Source organism: Sturnira hondurensis, unplaced genomic scaffold (genome assembly GCF_014824575.4).
Source record: "Sturnira hondurensis isolate 20B ecotype Veracruz unplaced genomic scaffold, ASM1482457v3 Scaffold0007865, whole genome shotgun sequence".
In the NCBI taxonomy this organism is placed as follows: domain Eukaryota; kingdom Metazoa; phylum Chordata; class Mammalia; order Chiroptera; family Phyllostomidae; genus Sturnira; species Sturnira hondurensis.
This window is the reverse complement of record NW_028080496.1, coordinates 11539595-11561878: the sequence shown is the minus strand read 5'-3', so window position 1 is coordinate 11561878 and position 22284 is coordinate 11539595. Positions and strand designations below refer to the sequence as shown.

The window sequence follows — 22284 nt, the reverse complement described above, 5'->3', positions numbered from 1 at the left end:
CGGGCCAAGCCCCCAGTTGGGGGAATGCAAGAAGCAAACATACATTGATATTTCTCTCCCCCCCCTCTCTCTCCCTTCCCCTCTCTCTAAAAATAAATAAATAAAATCTTTTTAAAAATATTAATCAAGATCTACGATTTAAAAAGGTACCAAGTATGTAAAACTTTACAGCCAAGACCTCCCCACCTCTGAAAAACAAAGTAATTCCTATTTCTCCTATTATTGTTGACCAAAGGAAAACATAGAAAAGTCTCTAATTCCATTTTAAACACTTTGTATTATGGAAAATTCCAAACACACACAGCAAAACAGAACAGTATCACAAAAACATGTGTGCCCAGCTTAAAAATTTTTCAACGTTCTGTTGATCAGCAATTCAGTCTGAAGCTAACAGAACCCTAACACCCCAAACCTTGATAATGACAGTACAAAAAATTAAACAGATATTTTAAATTAGGAACGGGAAAAAGCTCTAAGCAAAGTAGTACCTAAGGGAATATAGCAGTGATTCAAAAATTATTGTACTGTGACCACAGCAGGGTGATTTCAAGACTTTGTGGCTCCTTCAACATCAGGAAATCAATCATAAAATCTACTATTACATCCAGATATTAAAGAAAAAATGTTAGTGTCACTAAAACAGGCACGTGAAAAATTTAAGTCATCCCTAATAAAAAACATAAATAAAGCAAGCCGGCAATACAAACGATCATGGGACCATTTTCCAAAACCGAGAGCCAGCACCACATGCAAGAGGGAAATGCTGGGTATGTCCGTCCACACCGAAGTCCAGAACAGCACAGAGAGGCCCACCCGCAGCGCAGCCACTAACCACCACAGTGAAGACTCACACAATATGACCAAGAGATAACAAGGCCTGAAGTATTGGGGGAAAATTCACTGAGTATAAAAGAACACTAAAACATTACTTGAATTAAGAGAGTATTACTTAATTTTTAAAAATCAACAGATTTTTCTCAGTATCCTCAACAACCAGATAAAAACAACAAAAAATATGCCAGCAACAATACGATTACAAATCATAAAATTTCTAGATAAAATTTGTATAATTTTGGATTGGGGGAGGTTGCCCTAAATAAGCAAAGTAGAAACTGAGAAGTCATAAAAGATAGATAAAAATATTTCACTAGATTCAATGTGAACTGCACACGATACCATGAGGACACACTTGCAACACACTCACAAAAAGAGCTACTGCTATCCGTTTGATACCCAGTCAGGGCACATGACCAAACATGAAAGAACAGCCCCACGGAAAAACGAGCAGCAGAAATAAACGAAGCACTAGACTGAGGAAGCGTGGCCAATGAATGGCCCGTGATGCCATGCAAAGGTGCTCAGTTCCACAAGTAGTCAGGAAACCACCAATTCAAAGTTAGGAGATGATGACGTGCAACCATCAGATTGGCAAACAAGGAATTCTGAGAAAAAAGTCACCTGGAGTTACGAGTAACTGGTACCACACTATCCAGGAAAATGTTAAAGTTAACACCAACACCCTCTTCGATGACTTCAGAAATGTTTAAAAAGGCATGTATATAAACTCATGGACAAGGATGATCACGCAACGTTGTCTACATGGGCAAAGATCTAAAAATGGCCATTGTGAATTATGGGACGTTTCTCGCCAAAAGAACAAGAACGCGAGGAAGACGATCACCTCGCGTTGTTAAATAAAATAACCAGCTGGGAAATAATGTGCCGAGCCTGACCTTTTTAATTATTAAAAAACACACACACACTAACTCTACACGTGATGCCGAATGTTTGTATGAGGATGAAGAAAGGCTGAACTTAAGAGCAGTGGGAAATGGTGATGTGACCTATTTTCGTAAGCACACATTGCTTTTATAATTGAACATAAAATCAAAATTACAGGAAGTTACGAGAGCGTGTACACAGAGACATGGACATGGCTCCAGGACACAAGATGAAGAAGCACAAGTACAGAACACACACCACACGACACTCCTGAAGTATGAAGAAAACCCTCCCCAGAGCAGGCTGACACGCATGCACACTCATGTCCCCACATGCAACATCCTATATGGATACAACCAGGCTAGCAACAGTGGCTAGCCCTGGGGTAAAAGCAGATGAAACAGTAGCCCAGCGGAATTTTACATTTATCTCTGATATTTCTACTTTTATAAGAGACTACTTACAAGTTATTTAGAAAGATCAAAACGACTTAAATAATGAAAGAGTAAAATATTTTATAACAATGTTGACTTTAAAATAATAGTATTTTTAAATGGAACTGTCTCACTTTGAACAAATAATTTGGTTCTATTCAAGCACATTATTAGCAATCTCTTATCAGGAAAAGGTTTCTTCTCTGCCATCTTCCTGAGAGGACAAAACATAAGCACTTTTTATAGTTTCCATTTTCATATTCAGTAACTGCTCTGGGGAGCATGCTCTAATTTTAAATTGCATTTACTAAATGAGCTGCACGTATGTAAAAGTTTTTTAGGAAAAAACTCTAAAAGCCAAGATATTCCAGTCTGAATCAGAATGTACAGCTTTTAAATGATACAAGGTCAAAAATTTTAGCCATTGCTTACACAATAAGCTCACGTACAGTTAGTCTAAGAATAAATAAGTACAATTAAACCTTATCCCCAAACTGGCCTGGGTGGCTCAGAACATAAAGGGCAGGGTAGAATAGTATATTCTCCTCGCAGTCTTTGCGTTAAAAAATGCAAATGGTATTTATTATACCTATGAATATTTTGGAGAGAATGAGACTAAAGAATTACATCACTTTAACAGTTCAGCAGATCTCTGCTGCTCTGCAACAAGGAGACTAAACTAGCATTTTCATCCCTGGCTCATTTGCATTCCATATTGCCTCTCACCTTTTTTTCATGTCATACAATTATTGTAACAACATTTCAGATGATGGAACTCACATCATTCTATTAAAATTTTTCATACAATCAATACCTGAAACATCAATGCTCTTTTTAGTGCATTTCTGTTACCTACCAAGAGATGGAGGCATTATGCAATAATACATGCAGGCCCAGAGCTGTGCTATTATTAACAGAATTATGAAGCACGTCACTTACGTAATTTGAAATATTCTAGGATCCCTAACCACCCTCTGTGGTTTTCACACAGGCACAAGGGGACTTTGAAACAATGCTGAATGAAACGCGCAACCACCACCAAGGTGTACAGAAAATCAGTCTAATCGTTTTGGCTACACGTACATCGTTTTTTACTTTAAACACAAAACTGTTTTAACATTCCAGACTAGGGCTTGGCAAACTCCACCCACTGCTGCAACCTCTTCATTATGTCACTGCAGGACAGGCTCCAATAAAACTTTATTTGCAGCCCTCGACAGCGGGCTGGAAGTGGACCGCAGACTGAGGCTGGCCAGCAACAGCGAGGGTGCGCTGCTCGGCTGGCTGCAATGACAAACGAGCTCCTGTGTTTTCCTCAGACCTGTGTCCACGTAACTGTTGCTCTCTAAGAACATCACACGGAGCAACATAAGTAGGTCATGAAAACAACGGCATGCTTTGTGGACGTCTGTCCCTGAAGGTTAAATGGCAGTTAGCCTTTACTTTCCTCCTTTCTCTACACCAGTAAGGTCAGAGGTTTGAAAAGCCAGAAGTTTCAATCTTGGCACCAATCTTTCTCGTCAACTACATCACCCTGGACGTCACCACTGCGCCACAGCCTGAGTTTACCTGCCGATGGGAGGAAGTACTGGTGGGTGTGAAGGGACACTCCTCCTCCTCGTGGTAACAGCAGCTAACACCTGGGTCGGGCACTGCACCAACTCATTTAATTCTCACAACTCTGGTGCACGGCCATGTGCACTTCCCAGCCAATGGGAGAGCGAAAGCACAGCGCAGTTTCCAGGCCATGTAAGCAGCCGTGGCAGCCTGGGGCTCAGACCAGCCCATCCAGCTGTGACACCCAAGGATACTGCCACACTCCACTGTCTCTGACAAAGTGATGGTATTATCCTCCACAAAGACCCACACAGCCTGAAAATATACAGAAACCTGGAAAGAGATTTTTACCAAGCCAGACGTCTTTACACTCTAAACTGAAACTTCTCTCACAGAGGGCAAGTCATTTTGTATCGCTTCTATAAAAAGGGAATTTAACTAACATTTATAAAACAAAGTCACCTGTACAAACAAAATAACAAAAAGTAAACACCTGTGTGAAGGTCCTGCAGCATACATTAGGGTTTTCCAGCTACCACTGTGGGGCGCCTCGTAAATGGAAACGTCAGCCGTGTGGGCGTGGACTTCCATGTTCACTTGGGAGAAGTGCAACCTTAAAGCGACCGGCACTGCTTTACATCCCATCTACGGGCGCGTGATTGCATCCTCTGGACTTAGGTCCCCAATGTGAAAATGTGGGAAGAATACGGAGACTGTCGGTCTCCGGTAGTGGCAGCACTATCTTTTATCTTTTATTCGGCACACGCCACGTGTTCTAATCAGAAGTTCCTAAACCTGGAGGCGCACGGAAGAGGATGACACCAGAAACTTACAAACACAGGCAAGTGTTCATTGCCTGTCTGTCAGATGAATTGAGAACAGGGCCCAAGATTCTGTATTTTCATTAAAAAAAACTACATATAACTAGTGTTACCCATGAGAATATTTGAGGTTCTCAAGAGAAATAAAACATCCTACTATAATATGAAGAAAGTTGACTGTTTTTATAAACCTCTTTAACTTTCAAATTGACGTTACAGATGCCAAGTATTTAGGAAATCTAGATGAAAAGGAGATGTCAAGATTGAAATAAACTTTCTAAGATTTAGAATTTGCTTAAGATAAAAACAAACAGCCAAATTTCTGATGAGTATTTCTTTCTTTCTTTTTTTAACAGGCAATTCCTGCCCAAACTGCTTGAAGCCAGCGTGGCTCCCAGGGGAGAGAAACACGCAGGGCTGGGGCCGCCATCCACGTGACCAAGGGCTCTGGGTGCACTGTGGGGTCTGTGCTGTGGCAGCAGAGCCAGAGAGCTAACACAGAGCCTGCAGCAGTCCACCATCGTTTCCACGATCAGCCACTTCTGCATGTAACACACTGGACTTGGAAAGAAAATCATTAAAACCGAAAAATAAAAACCAGGGTTAATGTGATTTGTGAATCTAAAATTTGAAGTATGGAGAGAATCAGCTTCACGCACACTGAAACACAGCAGTGCATGGTGACTGTGTTTCCCAACAATCTCCAAGATACACGAGGCACCTCTGCTGCTTCCATCTACAGCTCCCTCGCCTCCTCGCCCTTCGGTCTGATCCTTGGCCTTCTCTCCACCCCATTTCTCCCAGCATGGTGAGTGACGTGCCTTGGGGTGACGCTTCTATGTGGGCAAGTCCCCCACCACTCACACCAATCCTAACCTGGTCAGCGCTGCACTCGAATTTCCAGTGTCTCCAGAAGACCTCCACGTGGACTGCTGTCAAAAGACAGGTCCATGGGTGGCCTACACAGCCCTGGGTGTGCCCAGAAATTCTGTGTAAAACGCTACACGTATGTGTGCACATGCATTTTTCTAGAGATAAGGGTCACCTCTCTTTGGACTTGAAAGTGTGTGTGTGACCCCAAAGACAATGTCAGCTCAGGTAAGCCACGTGCCACTAGCAACAGCAGACCCTCTGGCACGAACACTGGCGTATTCTTAAAAGGGAAAACAATGTCCAGGTTCCTCGGTCCAGGGAAGGGCCCCCACTGTAGCGAGCTCTCCCAAGCAGTGAAGCATGGAAGCTCACTGGCCTCTTCCAACACAATGGGTCAGCAAAGTGTAGCTACAGGCCGGCTTGTTGCAAACAGAGCTTTACCAGAACACAGCCATGCCTGCTCATTTCCACACTGTCTCTGATTATTTCTGTGCTACAAAGGCAGAGCTGAGCAGTGATGAGAGAGTGTATGGTTCACATGCCTAAAATATTTACTCTTTGACCCTTTCAGGAGAAGTCTGACTGATCTCTTTTTCTAGATAAGAAATACCTACACTGATAAAGAAAAACAGATATGATCTTCAAAAGACAACAATGAGAAGAAAATCTATCCTTGTAGTTTTATTTGTAAGCAAGACTAGAGACACGCACCAAGCCCGTGGGACTGTTTCACCGTGAACTGATGGTGTGATTACCTGCCGGTGCTGGGCTGCTGTGGAGAATGTCTGGAGTGGTCAGAAGGCTCCGACCGCTGGTCAGGGGACCGTGACCGGCTGTGGCGGGGAGGCCTGTCATGTGACCGACCAGAATGATCTGACGCCAGTGACTGAATTTCTGAAATGTCTGTGAAATAAAATAAAAGTGCCATTTATTTTCCCATGAGACGAGTATCATAAAATATCCTATAAGGCATGACTCCAATGACAATGGAGATAAGCGACTAAATATAATTTCATGTAAAATGGTTGCTTTAAGCAGTAACTTCATCAGCCGCTGATCAAAACTGGTGTGCTGTCCACAGGAAAACATCTACATCATGACAACGTGGACGGACCTTGAAGGCATTCATTAAGGGAAGTAAGTCAAACAAATACTGTCCAACCTCACTTATATGTAGACTCTTAAAAATAAACCCCACAAAATGCACAGAAAAAGAGATGAGATTAGTGGTTACCAGAGCTGGGGGTGGGAGAAGGGAGAAATGGAGGGAGGTGGTCAGAAGCCTCTGCAAACCTCTAGTTAGAAAGTAGGTAACTACGAGGGGTGTCCCTGTATGACGCAGTGACAACGGACAACCCCACAGAACGACACATAGGAAGTTCTCAGCAGCTCCAAGAGTTCTCTTTACAAGGAGAAGCCTTTCTTCCCTTTCTTTTTATTGGATCTAGAGGATGAGGATGTTAACGTACGTGGGAATCACGTCACAATATACGCAAATCAAATCATCATGCTATACACCTTAAACTTACTCAGTGATGTGTGCTTATTATTTCTCAAAGTGGGAAAAAGTGAAATTAACCACATACGTGTTTATAATTCTTGGATGCTGAGGGTGGCTTGCATGAAGAAAACCATTTTGCTCCAGCGTGTCCAACCTACTGGCCCTGTAAGGAGGGGTCCCTTCCAGGACCCCGCCCCCCAGAGCAGCACTCACCATCTCTCTCGGAGGCGTTGGCAGAGTGGACGCTGTCGGACAGGTCAGGGACGTTCAACAGGGTGGCCCGCTCGTCTCTCTGAACCACCATTTTTAACTTGCCCTTCGACCTTTCTATCAACGTCTTCGCGTCTGTCAATGACATGTTTTCTGTCACGGTACCATTTATCTGCAACAGAAAAGTGCAGGGTGACAGCGTATGACACAAACGCAGATGTTCACGTGAGTCTATGGTAAACAGGAACAGCTACACTACTCCCTGGCTTGCTGTAAAACAACGCATTCTCTTCACACTTCCTTGTATCAGCAAAGTCTTCCTCCTCCCTGAAATAATCAAATCTCGTCTGAACTTTCTCTGTCAGAAAACCCAAACTAGCATCCCCCAGTCCCTCCCCCAAAAGCCTGTCACTTTCTATTAATTAAATGTAAATTAACAAAGTAAACATTTCAACAGTATCTAGAGCAGCTGTCAGAGCCACTTACTGTATAAGAAACGTATCTACAAAGCAGCTCCTACTCGTGACTGATATAAATCTGCAGCAATTAATTCTCTCGGGAGGACTCTAAGCCATAAAGAAAGGCATCAGTGGTGACAGAGACAAAAGGACTGTGGCAAGTTACCCAGCCTGCAAACACTGATTTTTCGTTCTTTCTGGAAAATTACTTCAAACGTGAGCAGAAGTTCTATGGTCCCATTAGAACATGTTTTCTGTTTATTAAAACTCAAGAATAAGAGCGTGTACCTTTAGAACAACATCGCCTTCTTGGATGTTGCCGTCTCTTGCTGCCAAACTATCTTGTGAAATTTCCTTTACAAATATATGGCTGGCCAACCGAAGACCGTACTCTGAAATAATACATTTAAATGTCCTTAGTGTAAAATCCTAAGCACTTCAATAGAGTTGCAGGATGAACAATCATGGCCGGAAGAGCCCCAACGCACCACCCGGGACGAGGCTGTTCTCGGCCCCACAGACACTGGTCCCTCCCATCGCCAGCATGCCTGCGGTGTCCCGGGAAAACCACACAAGACTGACACGCCAGGCCCCACTCTCCCAACTGAGGACAAGCCCCAAAGAGAAGGCCATGTCCGTCCGACCAGGTTGTACTGACACACTAGCTTCTCAGAAGCTTTAATGATTGTAATTCTAAAAAGCAAACTGGCCAGGCTCTGGACAAACTCCAGAAAGGTGGACGATTCTAGTGCTGACAGGCGTTACCAAGCACAGACCGTTTTTGTTCCCAGCTCCTGCAGCAGAAGCCCTTCCTTCCAACTGCACACACCTGCAGCACCAGGGAAACAGGCCCAAGAGCGCTGATCGGCGCGCACTACCCCGCAGCGGAGCAAAAAAAGGCGACACCCAGCCGAGGGGTCTGGGCTGCAGTTAACAGTGCCACTCCCTTCCTTCCGACAATCCACCAAGCAGTCAAGAATGAGGCCACAGTGACTGCGTCCGTGGTGAGGGTGCTGGTCAGAGTCGAGGAAACTACCAGAAGTATCCAGAAAACTCTCCAGAACAGTGACTGCAACCTAATGTCAATAGGAAAAGGATGCTTCCAGTCTGCCAGGAGGGAGGAAAGGACTCCAAGTCTTACCGTTATTTAAAATAAAGCAGAAACCAAGATTGGAAACATAAAACCTTTTAATATGAGGTAAGAGACCTGCTACTCAAAGTCATGGAAGTTCCACCAGGTAGTTTAACTTACGGGAAATGTACACACAGTGCTGACAGCAGGGACAGAACCAGGGGGAGAAAAGGACTTTCTACAGGATCCGCACAACTGACCACATGCTTTAGAAATGGCTGTCATACCACAGAGGAGTACGGAGAAGAGACTCCATTTTCAATACTCAAAAGCTACAAATGATCAATACGGAGATGACTCCCAAATATTCCTTATGTAGTAATTTATTCACTCTTTCCAAGTACTCCCTTGGGTAAAACATGGAACTGTGGCTAAAAGGCAGCAAATGAGAGAGAACAGCTGCACCCTGGTGAATCCCACGGTCAGCAGGGGGAGATGTCAGCACAGCAATTAGCAGTGTGGGCGGGTGGGCAGGCAGCAAGCTCTCCCTTCTCACAGGCTTCCGGGGAGGCCCCCTCCATGGAGGACTACTGTCCTCAAGCCGAAACTGTACCTGAGAGATATTCAAGGGGAAATACACCAAACCTGGAGGCTGAAGTGCACGTGTGTGCATGCATGTGTGTGTGTGCTGTGGCATGTGTTTGTTGTGGGGAGGTGGTAAAGATAGATGGGTACAAACGAATGCACCCGAAGACGTGAAGGAAAGCTTTAGGTCTGCTGAAGTCATAGGGCAGAGCAGCTGGGACTGAGAAGTCATGAGAGAGACAGAAACGGATAGACAGACAGACAGATATGAAAGGAGAAGTATCGCAGAGGATCACCTTTGTGGGCGAGTCTGCAGAAGCCACAAAAAGGGACCGAGACTAGTTTGCGAGACAGGACAAGCCCACCAAAGAAATGATGGTGCTCAGCACATGGACACGTGTGCACACTTGATTAACTGTGAGATGCCAGATATGTTCATTGTGATCATTTCTTAAGGTACATGTACACTAAACCATCACGTTGTGCACCTTGAGATATACAATTTTATAATTTATATACAATGTCCATTACGCCTCGATAAAGCTGGAAGAAAAGAGAGGATGCTATCTTGGAGGAAGGTGGTGGCAGAGGGGAGAGGCAGAGTGGGGCTGTTAAGAGTGGTGTTTAGGAAGCCTGGACGCATTAACTGGGCATAGGACAGTGAAGGGAAAAATGTCGAGATTAACTACCCCGTCACCTGTGACAGGCTTGAGACACCAGGGAGCTGGGAATGTATTTAGTGGAATGATTCACAGGAAAGACTAAGAAACACTCTAAGAGGGAGAGGGAGTTTCGTTGGAGGTGTGCTGAGTCTGGGGACCTACGCAGACACCTGGAGGACGCGGCCGGCAGTCAGCCGGCTCACAGGTCACACATGCAGGCTCTGGCCGGAGAATTCCCATGCTGCTGTTCTCAGCAGCTGGGACAAAGACGGTAGAGAGGGTGTCAAATGGAAAAGATTCCAGAACAGAAATCTAAAAACACAAAGAGTAGGATGAGGCAAATGAACCTGCCAAGGATACAAAAAAAGGAAGAGCCGCAAAAGGATGCCGTATCACAAAAGCCAACAGAAGACATTATTTCAAAAAGCAGGGAGCAGTGAGTGTACAACACAACTGAAACAAAGGCTGACCATTTCCACTGTTTTAGCACGAACAGTTTACAGAGCAGCACAGAACAGACCGAGAGGGGCACAGAGGGAGTGTGAATTGCAGAGTGTGGCCGGGCAAGCCCACTGCAGAGGCGGGTCGGGGAGGGAGGACTAGGAAGGGGTGCGTCAGGGTCTGGCAAAGGATATCAAGGCAAGCCTTTGAGTATTCTTGCTCTACACCTCCCCGTCAGAATGATGGGTCGTAAACGCTTCCCTGCACTGGCTAGATGTGCCCATGGCAGGATGAGGCCACAATTCATTCATTTCTAGCAAACGTGATTGAGGGGAGGCAGCTGGTCTTCACTCCCATTTCTTTGAGACCTGCATTACAGAGAAATGCCCTATAAGGGGCTCCTTCCCCCCAATCTCTCTCCATTTTAAAAAACACTCGCCACCCACCCCACCTCCAATACACAAGACTTATCTCCAGGGTTCTGCTACTACTTAACTGATCCTAACAGCTAACTAAAACGCTGCATTTCAACTTGGTCACAGCGTGATCTTTCTTGTTAGTCTGATTTGTACTTGGCTGTTCTAATCACAAGAAATCCTAAGTCCGACCATGGCCAATCTATCTGAAGCACTGTCTGCTACAACAGGACGATTCCAGAGGAGAAAACAGGTGATTTCTGAAGCCTGACGTAACAGGAGCTGCCTCACAGCAGCAGGGCACGAGAAGGAAGACAGCAAAGGGCAACAAAAGCAGACACACGAAGCATGGCACGCTGACTTCCACTGACTTTTCTGCTCTCCCCGTGCCAACGACCACCAGGCTGGTGCAGAATACCTTCATTCTTCCGGGATTTCACCAGTGTGACTTTGGTGGGCTTGGCAGGCTGGCTGGACGCCACAGACCGCCTGTCAGAGCGCGGAGACAAACTCCTCTCCCTACTAGCGCTTCTGTCCCTCGCCCAGCTCTTTTCGCTCCTTCTGTTGCCTGGCCCCCCACGGCCACTCCGAGGGTCCTGTGCCTCCTCATCGTAACTGTCTTCTTCATTCTCGGATGCTGGTTCAGGGTCAGGACGACTGACAGGTATCTGAACTTTCTTCTTCCTTCGAATGGTCTACAGGTAAAAGCAGATTATAAAAGAAGCTGATTGGTTTGCATATCATAGGAGCCTTCAGGTCTTGAGAGAAAGAAAAAGTACATTTTTCTGGTGCCATATTAATTAAACCAAGTATAAATCACAGATATACTGCACAATTGTAACAAATTACTAAGGAATACATTTCTGTAATGGCTGTGTTTTCTGCTCTCCTGATCAACAGGGCAAATTTGGAATAGTGGGCTGAATGAAGTCCTTATTTTAATTAATTCAGAAAGATCTTTCAAGTGTACTATCACAAGCTTAAAGGAAAACTAACAATTATTGGTGGTTTCAATAAAAAATGGGGCACTATACTCCAATACCAAAAATATACTGTACCTGCTACCAAACCAGAGCAGACTTGCAAGCCCAACTTGATTTTTTAAAAATCTGAGAATCCCTTGGTATCGGGCCCATGACGGTCCTGCTGGACCTCAAAGAGACCCTTTCATGAGCTAACACCCTGTCACACTGCACCATCACAACCTGCTGTGAGTCCCACATCCCTCCAGTCTGTAATTTCTGGTCTATATGTCAATTGCTTCTTCAGGTTTTGTTTCCTCGATGACTCCGGTAACTGTTCGATTTTCCCTGTCCACGTATTTCCTTCACTTTCTGTAGTTCAAGATCTACATGCATGACTTCCTGATTAAGTGGCCTCCCGTGCCCGGTCTGCACTTGGCCCCCTCACACTGAGCCACATCGGATTCCATCAGGGTCTGAGACCTTGGGCACCACTACTACCTTTCACTTCTGACACCTTCATCTCTTGAAACCTTCCCTATCTCATATTCGATCCCTCCATCCTCTCTCGTTCTCTCAGCCCGCCAACCCCCTTCCTGGTTTCAGCACCTCCCACGGTGGCAGGAGACGTCACATGTGGTATTTGAATGGCTTCCTCCTGACCCTCAGTCACCCGCCGTGACAAACTCCAGTCCTCAACTACCTTCCCCCTTGATGGCTGCATTTCCACACTTTGCTGCTCCTCTACAAACTCACTGTACTTGACAGGATTCTCCACACCTCTGAAATGTTGAGCTCTTTTGTTTCTCCCCTCTAAATATTCAGTAGACATACCCACATGGACAACGAACCCAAGAAAACTATTTCTACGCCTTAGGCTTCCCCGTAGAAATGATGACGTAGAACACAGGTCTAAGATTTGCAATGCAGTTGGAACAGTACGTGTAAGGAGCACCGGGGGCAGCTCAAAGATGGATTTTCCTCGGTATCAGCTGGAAAGGTAGAATTCTGGAAGCCTGGTCAAGTATTTTTTGCTCTGGGGGGGTGGGGCACAGGGAGGCTGGGTAGAAGGATGTTTTAATCAGTAGAAAACAGTTTCTGCTGTTCATTTCTACACTGGGAGAGACCGGATCACATCAATTTATGTTAAGTTTTCACTGCCACATGATGTGTAGAATAAAACCCCAGGGTGGCCTTTCATTGTCAGATGGCTTTCTTAACTTATCCCTGGCCACCACCAGAACCTCAAGGTCCTTATAGATGGGTTTTGGTTTTTACAGTTCTGAGTAACCAGCTTCCCCTTCCCCTCCCTGGCCTACTAATCTTTCTTCTTCCCTGTGCTTTTACATTATAATGGTGGTTTATTGATATAATTATTCTCATAACCTTACAGCCCTTTGGGCATTAGGCTCAGTAAGAGATTTCTTTTCCACTAAATTAAAAAGTTAGTACTTCACTAATTAACTACCATAAATATGCTTAATTTTGTTTTAATGATAGGTGAAGACAGAAATAGATATTGCTTATAACAGTGAGCATGTGTAACTTTTACTAAAATTCTGAACACACTAAAAAGCATTACGATGCAAATGAACGGGCCCAACACCTTCCTAGAGATGACACCTCTGTGAACAGGTTGGTGTGCATGCACGTGGCAGTGCACACACGTGGCCGTGCAGCAGCTCACTGGGCTACAGGCACTGCACACGCCAGCCACGGTGGGCATCTCAAGGTCCAGTCTTCAGAGTAACTTCTCGGGAATGGCTTTGTGCAGTCAGAGGGGGTGAATGACTGTTGATGCATGGAACGCCAGATTGCCCTTCAGAAAACAAGTAGGGCATTTAGATTCAAACTTCATCAACACCCTTTCATCCTTGCCAAGTTGAGAGTCTAAGCATAATACTGCAAATGAAATAGCTTAAAATCGCTAGTGAGTTTGATCATCTCATATTGTATACATAGCCCATTTGTGTTTCTCCTTTACTTATCCGTATCCTTTGCACTTATATTGTGAAGATCGGCATACCAGAGTGCTGTAATGTTAACCTTTTGTCTGTCCAGAAGGTATCCAGCCATGTGACATGAAAAAGAAACATTCATTGAAGAAGATACAAGATACAAGGAACACTGTACACAGGACAATGATACCCAGTCCCCTTCGAAGTAGGCAGCTTGGGACCTCACAGTCATACTAATTGCCATCAGCTGCCCCCTCGTATTTTCCTGAATCTCATCAATGGTCTGAAATCTCTGCCCTTTCAAAAGTGATTTTACTTTTGGGAAAAGCTAGAAGTTGCAGGGTGCCAAATCTGGGCTGTAGGGGGGCTGAGTCACCTCAGTGATTTGACATTCACCAAAAAAGTCTGCACAAGAGATGTGATGCTTGAGTGGGTGTGCTGTCGTGATGAAGCTGCCAATATCCTGTTGCCCATAACTACGGACTTCTGCATCATCTGAATAGTTTCCACGGAGGAATGTTCAAACTTCATGCAAAATCTGATGCAGATTCGCTGCTCTCCTTGTTCAGTCACGTTGACTGCAACGGCCACAAGGCACAACTCCTCACTCAATGGCACGTACTGTTCCCACTGACTAGCACAGTGAAGTCGTCATCGTTCATACACACGCATTCCAGTCCACTCTCCTTGGTTGCCAGGTTACATCCTTATCACACGAATTGTTCTCATTATATTAACAATGACTGGATTTTTACTGGACAAACCACATATACTGCATGAGTACTTTGCCCATTTGCTTTTGTGAGTGTGTATAAGTTATTTGTGGTCATTTTTTGTTTTTTGTATCATTTTGTTTGAAATGGGAGTTTTTCAATTTTTATGTTGTCCTACCATGTTCACTCACTTGGTTCTACCTTTGGTATTATGCTTACAAAAGCATTTACCTCGATAGAATTATAAAAGCATATACCCTGTATTTTATTCTAGTAATTGCATTTCACTGTTTTATTTTGTACTGAGTCTTTCATTCAAATAAACTATTTTGAAGTAGGTCTTTTCCCCCCTAAAATTTGTTTCAAAATTTGAAGTGTGAACATCCAGCATCATTGCCACACCTGTTACCTATGCCAATGACGGCACGGGGGAGCTCACAGCCACACACGAAGGGAGAACACCCACTTCACCCAAGCTGCTCGCCTTGGAACGCACAGCCACTGTCTGAAAACACTGCGAGTAACGATGATAACAGCAGGACCAGTAACTAAGTCAAGAAAGCTAAAGCTTATTAGATTTATAGAAATTAGCAATATGCTCCTGTAAATACTAAGCTCATGTTACAAAACTGTTGAGAACCTCTACCACCCACTAGCCAGTCTGCGTGTGCACTGCAATTTGAAAATCACACTGATGGCGTAAAAATGCAACTACACGAGGTTGTGAGAATGCGCCCGACAGGGGACGTCTCTCACTCAGAATGCACTGACTGAACCCTGGCGCCACTGGGATGTGGGAAACGAGGCACTCACACTGGGCAGCACCCTGCGCAGACGAGAGGCCCCCAACTGTGGGGCGCAGTCCCAGGGAGCATCACAGCTCGCCCCCCCACAGCTCCCAGAGGTCAAAGCACAAGGCCCTCCCCTCCCTTCCTCCAGCCTCTCCTTTCTGCTGGGTTCTGAGTGTCCACTGGGAAGTCAAAGGTCATCAATGGACAAGGCAGGACAACCACCTAGCCCCCAGCCTCCTCCTGCTCTGTGCCCCAGAGCTGAAGCAGTGCCCCCGGCAGTCCCTTCAGAGGCCACACAGGGCAGAAACAGGGACGAGCAAAGTGGGCAAAGCAGCTACCACATTTCTGACTGTGGATGGCATTTTAAATACCACCTTTATGTCACATCCACCTACTTTACTTCCGTTTGGAGGCCAACATCAAGAGTCAATGGAACTTCTTTTCCCTTAGTTAAAAAGAAAATTCTCAGAGAAACACAAAGTAGAAGAGCCTACCTATAGACTGAAACAATGTCATCAAGTGCACCCTGAAAAACTCTACAAAGAAACTCTTACTACTCCCTCCCCTCTCAAACTGCTGCCAGTGACTGGGAAAGCAGCTGATGGCACTTGTGTCCGAGGGGAATGGAGATCCTGCCCATTCAACACACTCTTTCACAGAACAGAGCACTCCAGGGCGGGACAGGAGCAGGTTTACAGCTGGCAGTATGTGAAACACAGTTTATTCTTAACTCATTCTTTATTAATTATTGTATCCCTTCCCATATGAACAACTGTAAACCTTTTTCCTGCCTTTTATATTTCAAACAGACTACATGCCAAGATTCACTCCACCTTAAAGAGAAGACCTAAAGAGAAGGAAACTGCCCTGGCTGGTGGTGTAGCTCAGTGGATTGAGCGCAGGCCTGCGAACCAAAGGATCGTGGTTCGATTCCCAGTCAGGGCACATGCCTGGGTTGCAGGCCAGCTCCCAGCAGAGAATGCACAAGAGGCAACTAACTATACATTGATATTTCTCTCCCTTTCTCCTTCCCTTCCCCTCTAAAGATAAACAAATAAAATCTTAAAAAAAGAGAGAGAGAGAGAGAGAGAGAAGGAAACCTTAAGCCATAGAGAGGCAAGTAACCACTCAATTCAGCCACCCCTCTCCTTTTTCAACTGAAAAAATCCCAGTATCTGAACTTTGAAAATAAACACACCAGCAACAAAATACATCACCAATATTAGGGGAAAACCAAAGCCACTCTTACAAAGATAGCTAACTTCAGAACCCCTGGTCCAGATTTCACTTGCTTACAGAGGACGGTACGTCCAACACCAGGGATGTTACCAACAATAAAGCTGGCACCTGCACTAGATCAAAGGTAAAGGAGACTTACAATTTTTGCATTCTTCCCGCTTTTCCTTAGTTGCTGAACAGCAAAAGCATGTTCAACATTATCCATCGAAACTCCATTAACCATAGCAACACGGTCATTTTCCCTAAGGAAAGAAGTCACAAAACAACACGTTAGAGAGAAACATACAGATAAATTTGCAAAGATATTTTCAACGTACTTCTAAAAAATATTCTAATTATGGGGTGATTAATCTATTTGTGTTCAAATCAATGAGGAAATGTCTATTTGCTTTCAGATCTCCCACAAGCATGTTTAAGCAAGTAATTAACCACAGATCCATTGATTTTTTAAAATCATTAATGTTTCCCCAAAGGACTGAACAGGTACCACGATACACAAAGTAATTCTGGCGGTACAAGTACAGGGCATTAAGTGATACCGTGTCACAAAGCTGAAAATTAAAAATGTTTTCCTCCATTCAACATAATAAACACTCTCTTTCCAATTTCCTTTTAGCCTTTCTGATGCTACTCTTACATTGTTGCTAATAATGTATTTGCCTCTTTTTATTTGATAATCTCACTGAATAACAAGGGCAGAACTCCAGATGAGAGGCTCCTGAACGCTGGATAACACCCCAAAATGAGTAAGGGCGCTCTTGCCCCCATCTTCCTTCTGGCAGGGACCTTCTCTGTATGGTCAGCACACTTCCTCCCCACTCACAGGGTTGAGGTAAGAACAAACTCGCACGAATGCAAAGGCCTCCCCGGGCAGTCACGAAATGAACAGCGTGCCAGTGTCCTGCGCCCAGGGCCTGTCCCCAGCCACCCCGGGGGAGGAGACCCACTTACTGCAGCTGCCCCTCTGCCGGGCCCCCTTTCAGCACGTCAGATATGACGATCGAGGTTTCCCCACTCTGAAAATGGGGGTTATCTCTTCCACCGGATATTGCAATTCCAAATCCGAATCCAGGAGCCTAGAACGATAATTACAGTAAAACGTTACTATTAAGAAAAACAACTGTTCATCGTCATACTCTGCAAACTACAAACACTGAAATGGAAACATTACAACCTCGTTACATCTGTGATGCACACACTCACCTGTAAGACTTCACAATGGAATGACCTATCCTGGTGTGGAAATGCATGTCTCTAATAAAGTAAATGACACGAGACAATAGTAAAAACTATTGTCAATCACATGAATGTTCTTAAAGAACTAACATACATTTTAAAGTTCTGAACACTGAAATGCTGAGTTGTAGCTCTGACTGATTAGCAAAAGGGTTCCTGAGGGGCCTGGCAGTGCCCCCAATGTGATCTACCCACACACAGGCCACTAACGTACAGAGTGATGGCCTTCACTTGTACATACAGGGGTGCCACTTGACACAATAAAACACCAACAGCTATGAAAATCAAGTGCTATTTCAATTTCCTTCAATTATGCCAAAATCCCTTTAGAACTCGTACGCTATAAAGTTTTAAGCATTGTGTATAACACAAAGAACATAGTAATCATAGAAAACATTTTAAAATACACTTTTAATTAAAAATTAAAAGTGTAATATGTAATAAAACATATACTTCTAAATGAATTGAAAATCTTTACCACAACAACTAAGGACTGCCCTGCAATTGAAAAAATTCAAAATAATTCCAGGTTATTAAAAAAATTACCTAATCTCAAAGAAAAATACTCAGAGCAGTCTAAATATATAATATAATCAAGAATATAATTCTCAAAGAAGAATTCAGAGCAATCTAAAGAAACACCAACTTCCCTGTAAGCACTAAACCAGATAAGGTTTTCCTACCAAGCACTCTACACCCCAAAGCACCTGAGGACAAAGGCCATCTAGTTGACACCAGGGGAGACCACGCCCAAAGGAGACTAGGCTCCTTTCACAACCTTCACTTCCACCCCAATGCCTACTGAAGTGACAAAAGAAAAAACTCTTCTTAAAGAAGAACACCAGCAATTTCACTCCTATATGCCCAAGAAAAACGAAAGCATGTTTCTACACAAACACTTACACCTACATGTCCATAGCAGCATCATTTACAGTAGCCCCACAGTAGAAATAACCCAAATGTTCAATAGTAACTGATGAATGGATAAATAAAATGTGGTATGTTATTACAATGGAATATTATTTGCACTAAAAAATGAAGTACTAATACACGCTATGAAATACACAAACTTTAAAAACATGCCATGTGAGAGAAGCCGGTCATAAAAGACTCTGTGTAGTGTAATTCAATTCATGTGAAATGTTCAGGACAGACAGATCTACAGATACAGCAAACAGAATGAACCAGACCACTATCCTACACCACAAAAAAAGGACTCAAAATGAACTGAAGGCTTGAATGCAGGACCTGCAACCATAAAACACACAGAAGAAAGCACAGGCACTAAGCTCCCTGACACTGGTCTTAGCAATGTTTTTATAGCAAGGGAGACAGGAAAGTAAACAGATGGGACTTTACCCAACTAAAAAGATTTTGCATGGCTAAGGAAATCATCAATAAAATGAAACAAGAACATACTGAATGGAAAAAGATGTTTGCAAATAATACATATGATAAGGAGTTAATACCCAAAATACATATATTTTTAAAAAACTTCATGCAACTCCACAGCAAAAAACAATCCGATTAAAACAATGGCTGAGGATCTGAATAGACATTTTCCCAAAGAAGACACACAAACGACCAACAGGCACACTGAAAGATAGTCAACATTACTAATTACTAGGGAAATGCAAATCAAAACTACAGCGAGTTCTCACTTCGCACCTGTTAAAATGGCTGTTACCAAAAAGACAAGAAACAACAAGTGCTGGAAAGGATGTGGAGAAAAGGGAACCCTTGTGCACTGTGGGCGGGACTGTAAACTGGTGCAGCCAGCAAGTAAAACATTATGGGAATTCCTCAAAAGATTAAGAATATCATATGATCCAGCAATGGCACTTCTAAATAGGCAAAGAATTTAAAAACACTCACTAAAAAGCTGTATGTACCCCCATGTTCACAATGGTGAAGACAGGACAACAACCTAAGTGCCCAGTGAGGGATGAATGGGTAAAGAAGAAGCCCCCCCCGCTACACACACAATGGAACACTATGCTCAGCCACAAAAAAGACAAAACCTTGCCATTTGTGATAAAACAGAGAGACCTTGAGGGTATTATGATAAGTGAAATAAGCCTGATGGAGAAAGACATACTGTATGAGTTCACTCGTACATGGAATATTAAAACAAAAACAAACTCAAAGATGTAGATAACAGATTGCTTTTTACCAGAGGGGGAGGGGGCAGAGGGAGGACACAACAGGTGAAGGGAGTCAACTGCATGGTAGTAGATGGAAACCTTGGGTAGTGAGCACACTGCGGCATATACAAACGTGGAATTACAATGTTGTACACCTGAAACTTATATGACGTTATGAACCAACATTACCGCAATAAAAGTAAGCAAAAGACAATGAAACAATTTACCAAAGCCACATGAGATGTTGAAACTCATAGCCAGAGAAATTCCAATTGAAAGCACACAGAGAATGGTAAGAATTAAAGCCAAGGCAACACCTTTCGTTTGGGGGGGCTGCAGAGAAGTGGGCACTCTCATAGCCTGCTGATGGGCACGGAAGGGCCTACAGCTCTTTAGGAGAGAAATCTAGCAATACCTAACAAAATTGCAACACTCACCTTTTGTCAGTATAACCCGAAGACACACATCTCTAACAACATGAAAACCCACATGCACACAATTTACTGCAGACTGTGTGTCAGTGCACATACTCGGGGCGGGGGGGGACCCAAATGCCCAGGGTTGTGGACAAGGGGACTGTTCTTTCCTGTTCTTTTGCTTTTTGAAAGAGGCCAGGCTACTCTGCTATTCCATACACGGGTATAACCGTGCATTTACACCTGGCCCAGATCACTGCCTCCATGCAGCTCCAGCACTGAGTAGGGCGTGAAATCTGCAGAATCAGTGTTTGCCACAGCTCTTTTGACGACTACTCAGGAAGTCTGGTTTCCCACCCTGGCTGCAGAGAACTATCGCTGTGGAACAGTTTCAGAAATGTTCACTGGTGTCTGAAGCCCAGCCCCATACTCACTAAGCCAGTGACTGTCACAGGCACCCAGGGCCGAGAACTCCAGCCTCAAATGTGTTGTGAACAGCACAGCAGGGCAGTGACCAAAACTTCAAATGGTCCAACTACTCCACATTCCCCACCCCTCTGCTGTCCTTCATCTGGTCTTTACAGAACACTGCTCACCTCCGCTGCACTACGGTTTACTCTCCACCACGTCTGAAGGGTTCTTCTGAAAACCACCAGACCCTGTCATTCCACTGCCCAGAGATCCAAAATCTCTCAGTGTCAATCACCTGAAACAGAACTCAAATTTGCTCCCCGGTGCCCCTCTTTGCTGTTAACAACCTTAAGTCCAGATCCCTGCTTAAACAGCCCATGCAATATTAAGCTATACTTTTGTGTCTCCTCTAAGCCTAGGACTTCATTAGCACCTCATCAGTCTTGCAAGCTTCAGCTCGGCCTTCAAATTCCAGGTTCAATGTCATCTCATTCATAAAATCATCCCAGCTCTCCTGCAAGCCCCCAGAGTGCATGTACACACTTCACCCACCAGACACATGGCACTGCCATTAAAGCCGCCTGGGGGGGTCAAGGCTATACTGGGGAACGATTCACATGTCATCTATGTTTTCCAATAGGCACACCCCTCCCCCCATGTGGGGGCCCAACACAAACTGCTTTATCAATGTTAGTGAACTAAAAAACAAGTATTTCATTTTAATTCAATTTCCCTTTAGACAGATGCCTTTTTTAAAACTAGCATTAATTTAAGCATCAAACACCAACTTCTGGAAAAATCCGCAGCCATGGTAGTAGCACAGATTTGGGACTTTCCTGAATTGCCAATAAATACAAGCAGGGCAACTACACAACAAACCAAACCCCCATGGCCGTTTACAACAGAGCCAGGTAAACAGGGTACCCCCTCCAGGTGCAAGACGCAAGCAGGCGGGGACAAACCAACTACCCATGAGACTTGAGGAAAACCCTAAGGTGTCTCACACACCCGTGACCCGAAAACCCCAATAACCAACCGGTCTTCCCTGGGCAGAAGGGCATGACACCTTGGGAAGGGCAGCTGAATTGGGAGGGGCTGTGCCTGCTCCAACAGCAGGACACAGGAGGAGCCTGCGGGGGAGTCCTCGCTGTGGCCCTGCCAGGCCCTGCCAGGCCCTGCCAGCATGGGCCCCACGGAGGAGGCACTGCTGGCAGGGCGTCGCACTTCAGCAGGACCAGAACAGCAGGGACAAAGTAAAGAGAGGAAAGTCCAAATAAAGTGTACACAGGGCACGGAGAGAGCCAGTGTCAGAAAGCAGCAGTATGATTTGTAGCACATGCACGAGCACGAACGAACACACACACGCACACACACACCCCCCGCTAGGAAACTAAGCCAATTTCCAAAAACGCAAAGAAACTAATTTCACATAAAAATAAGCAGAGTATCAGGATCAAATCCCTTACAAAATTACTATGAAAATAATGAGGGGTGGAATAATTCCTTACAGAAAATGAAAGCATACCAGAACGAGTGCTCAAAAGGGGGGAAGAAAACTGTTACTATTACAAAACAAACTAAAAGGCGTAAGAAAATATACGAGACATGAAACAACGTAAATAAGAATTATAAAAACTCAGAAATGAGGTGACAGAATTCAAG

At 44.3% G+C, this 22284-nt stretch overlaps 1 protein-coding gene across 9 annotated transcripts in view; it reads right to left on the bottom strand.

The window, feature by feature from the left end:
* TJP1 (tight junction protein 1) overlaps window positions 1–22284 on the bottom strand; it is a 209110-nt gene that overhangs the window by 36078 nt on the left and 150748 nt on the right. For all 9 annotated transcript variants that reach the window (XM_037053769.1, XM_037053760.1, XM_037053761.1 and 6 more), the window contains 6 exons: window positions 17367–17491; window positions 16555–16657; window positions 11171–11447; window positions 7865–7968; window positions 7122–7290; window positions 6163–6310 (listed from right to left, as the gene is read on the bottom strand). In XM_037053769.1, the coding sequence (XP_036909664.1) occupies window positions 6163–6310; window positions 7122–7290; window positions 7865–7968; window positions 11171–11447; window positions 16555–16657; window positions 17367–17491 (926 nt within the window). The remainder of the gene's footprint in view (window positions 1–6162; window positions 6311–7121; window positions 7291–7864; window positions 7969–11170; window positions 11448–16554; window positions 16658–17366; window positions 17492–22284) is intronic.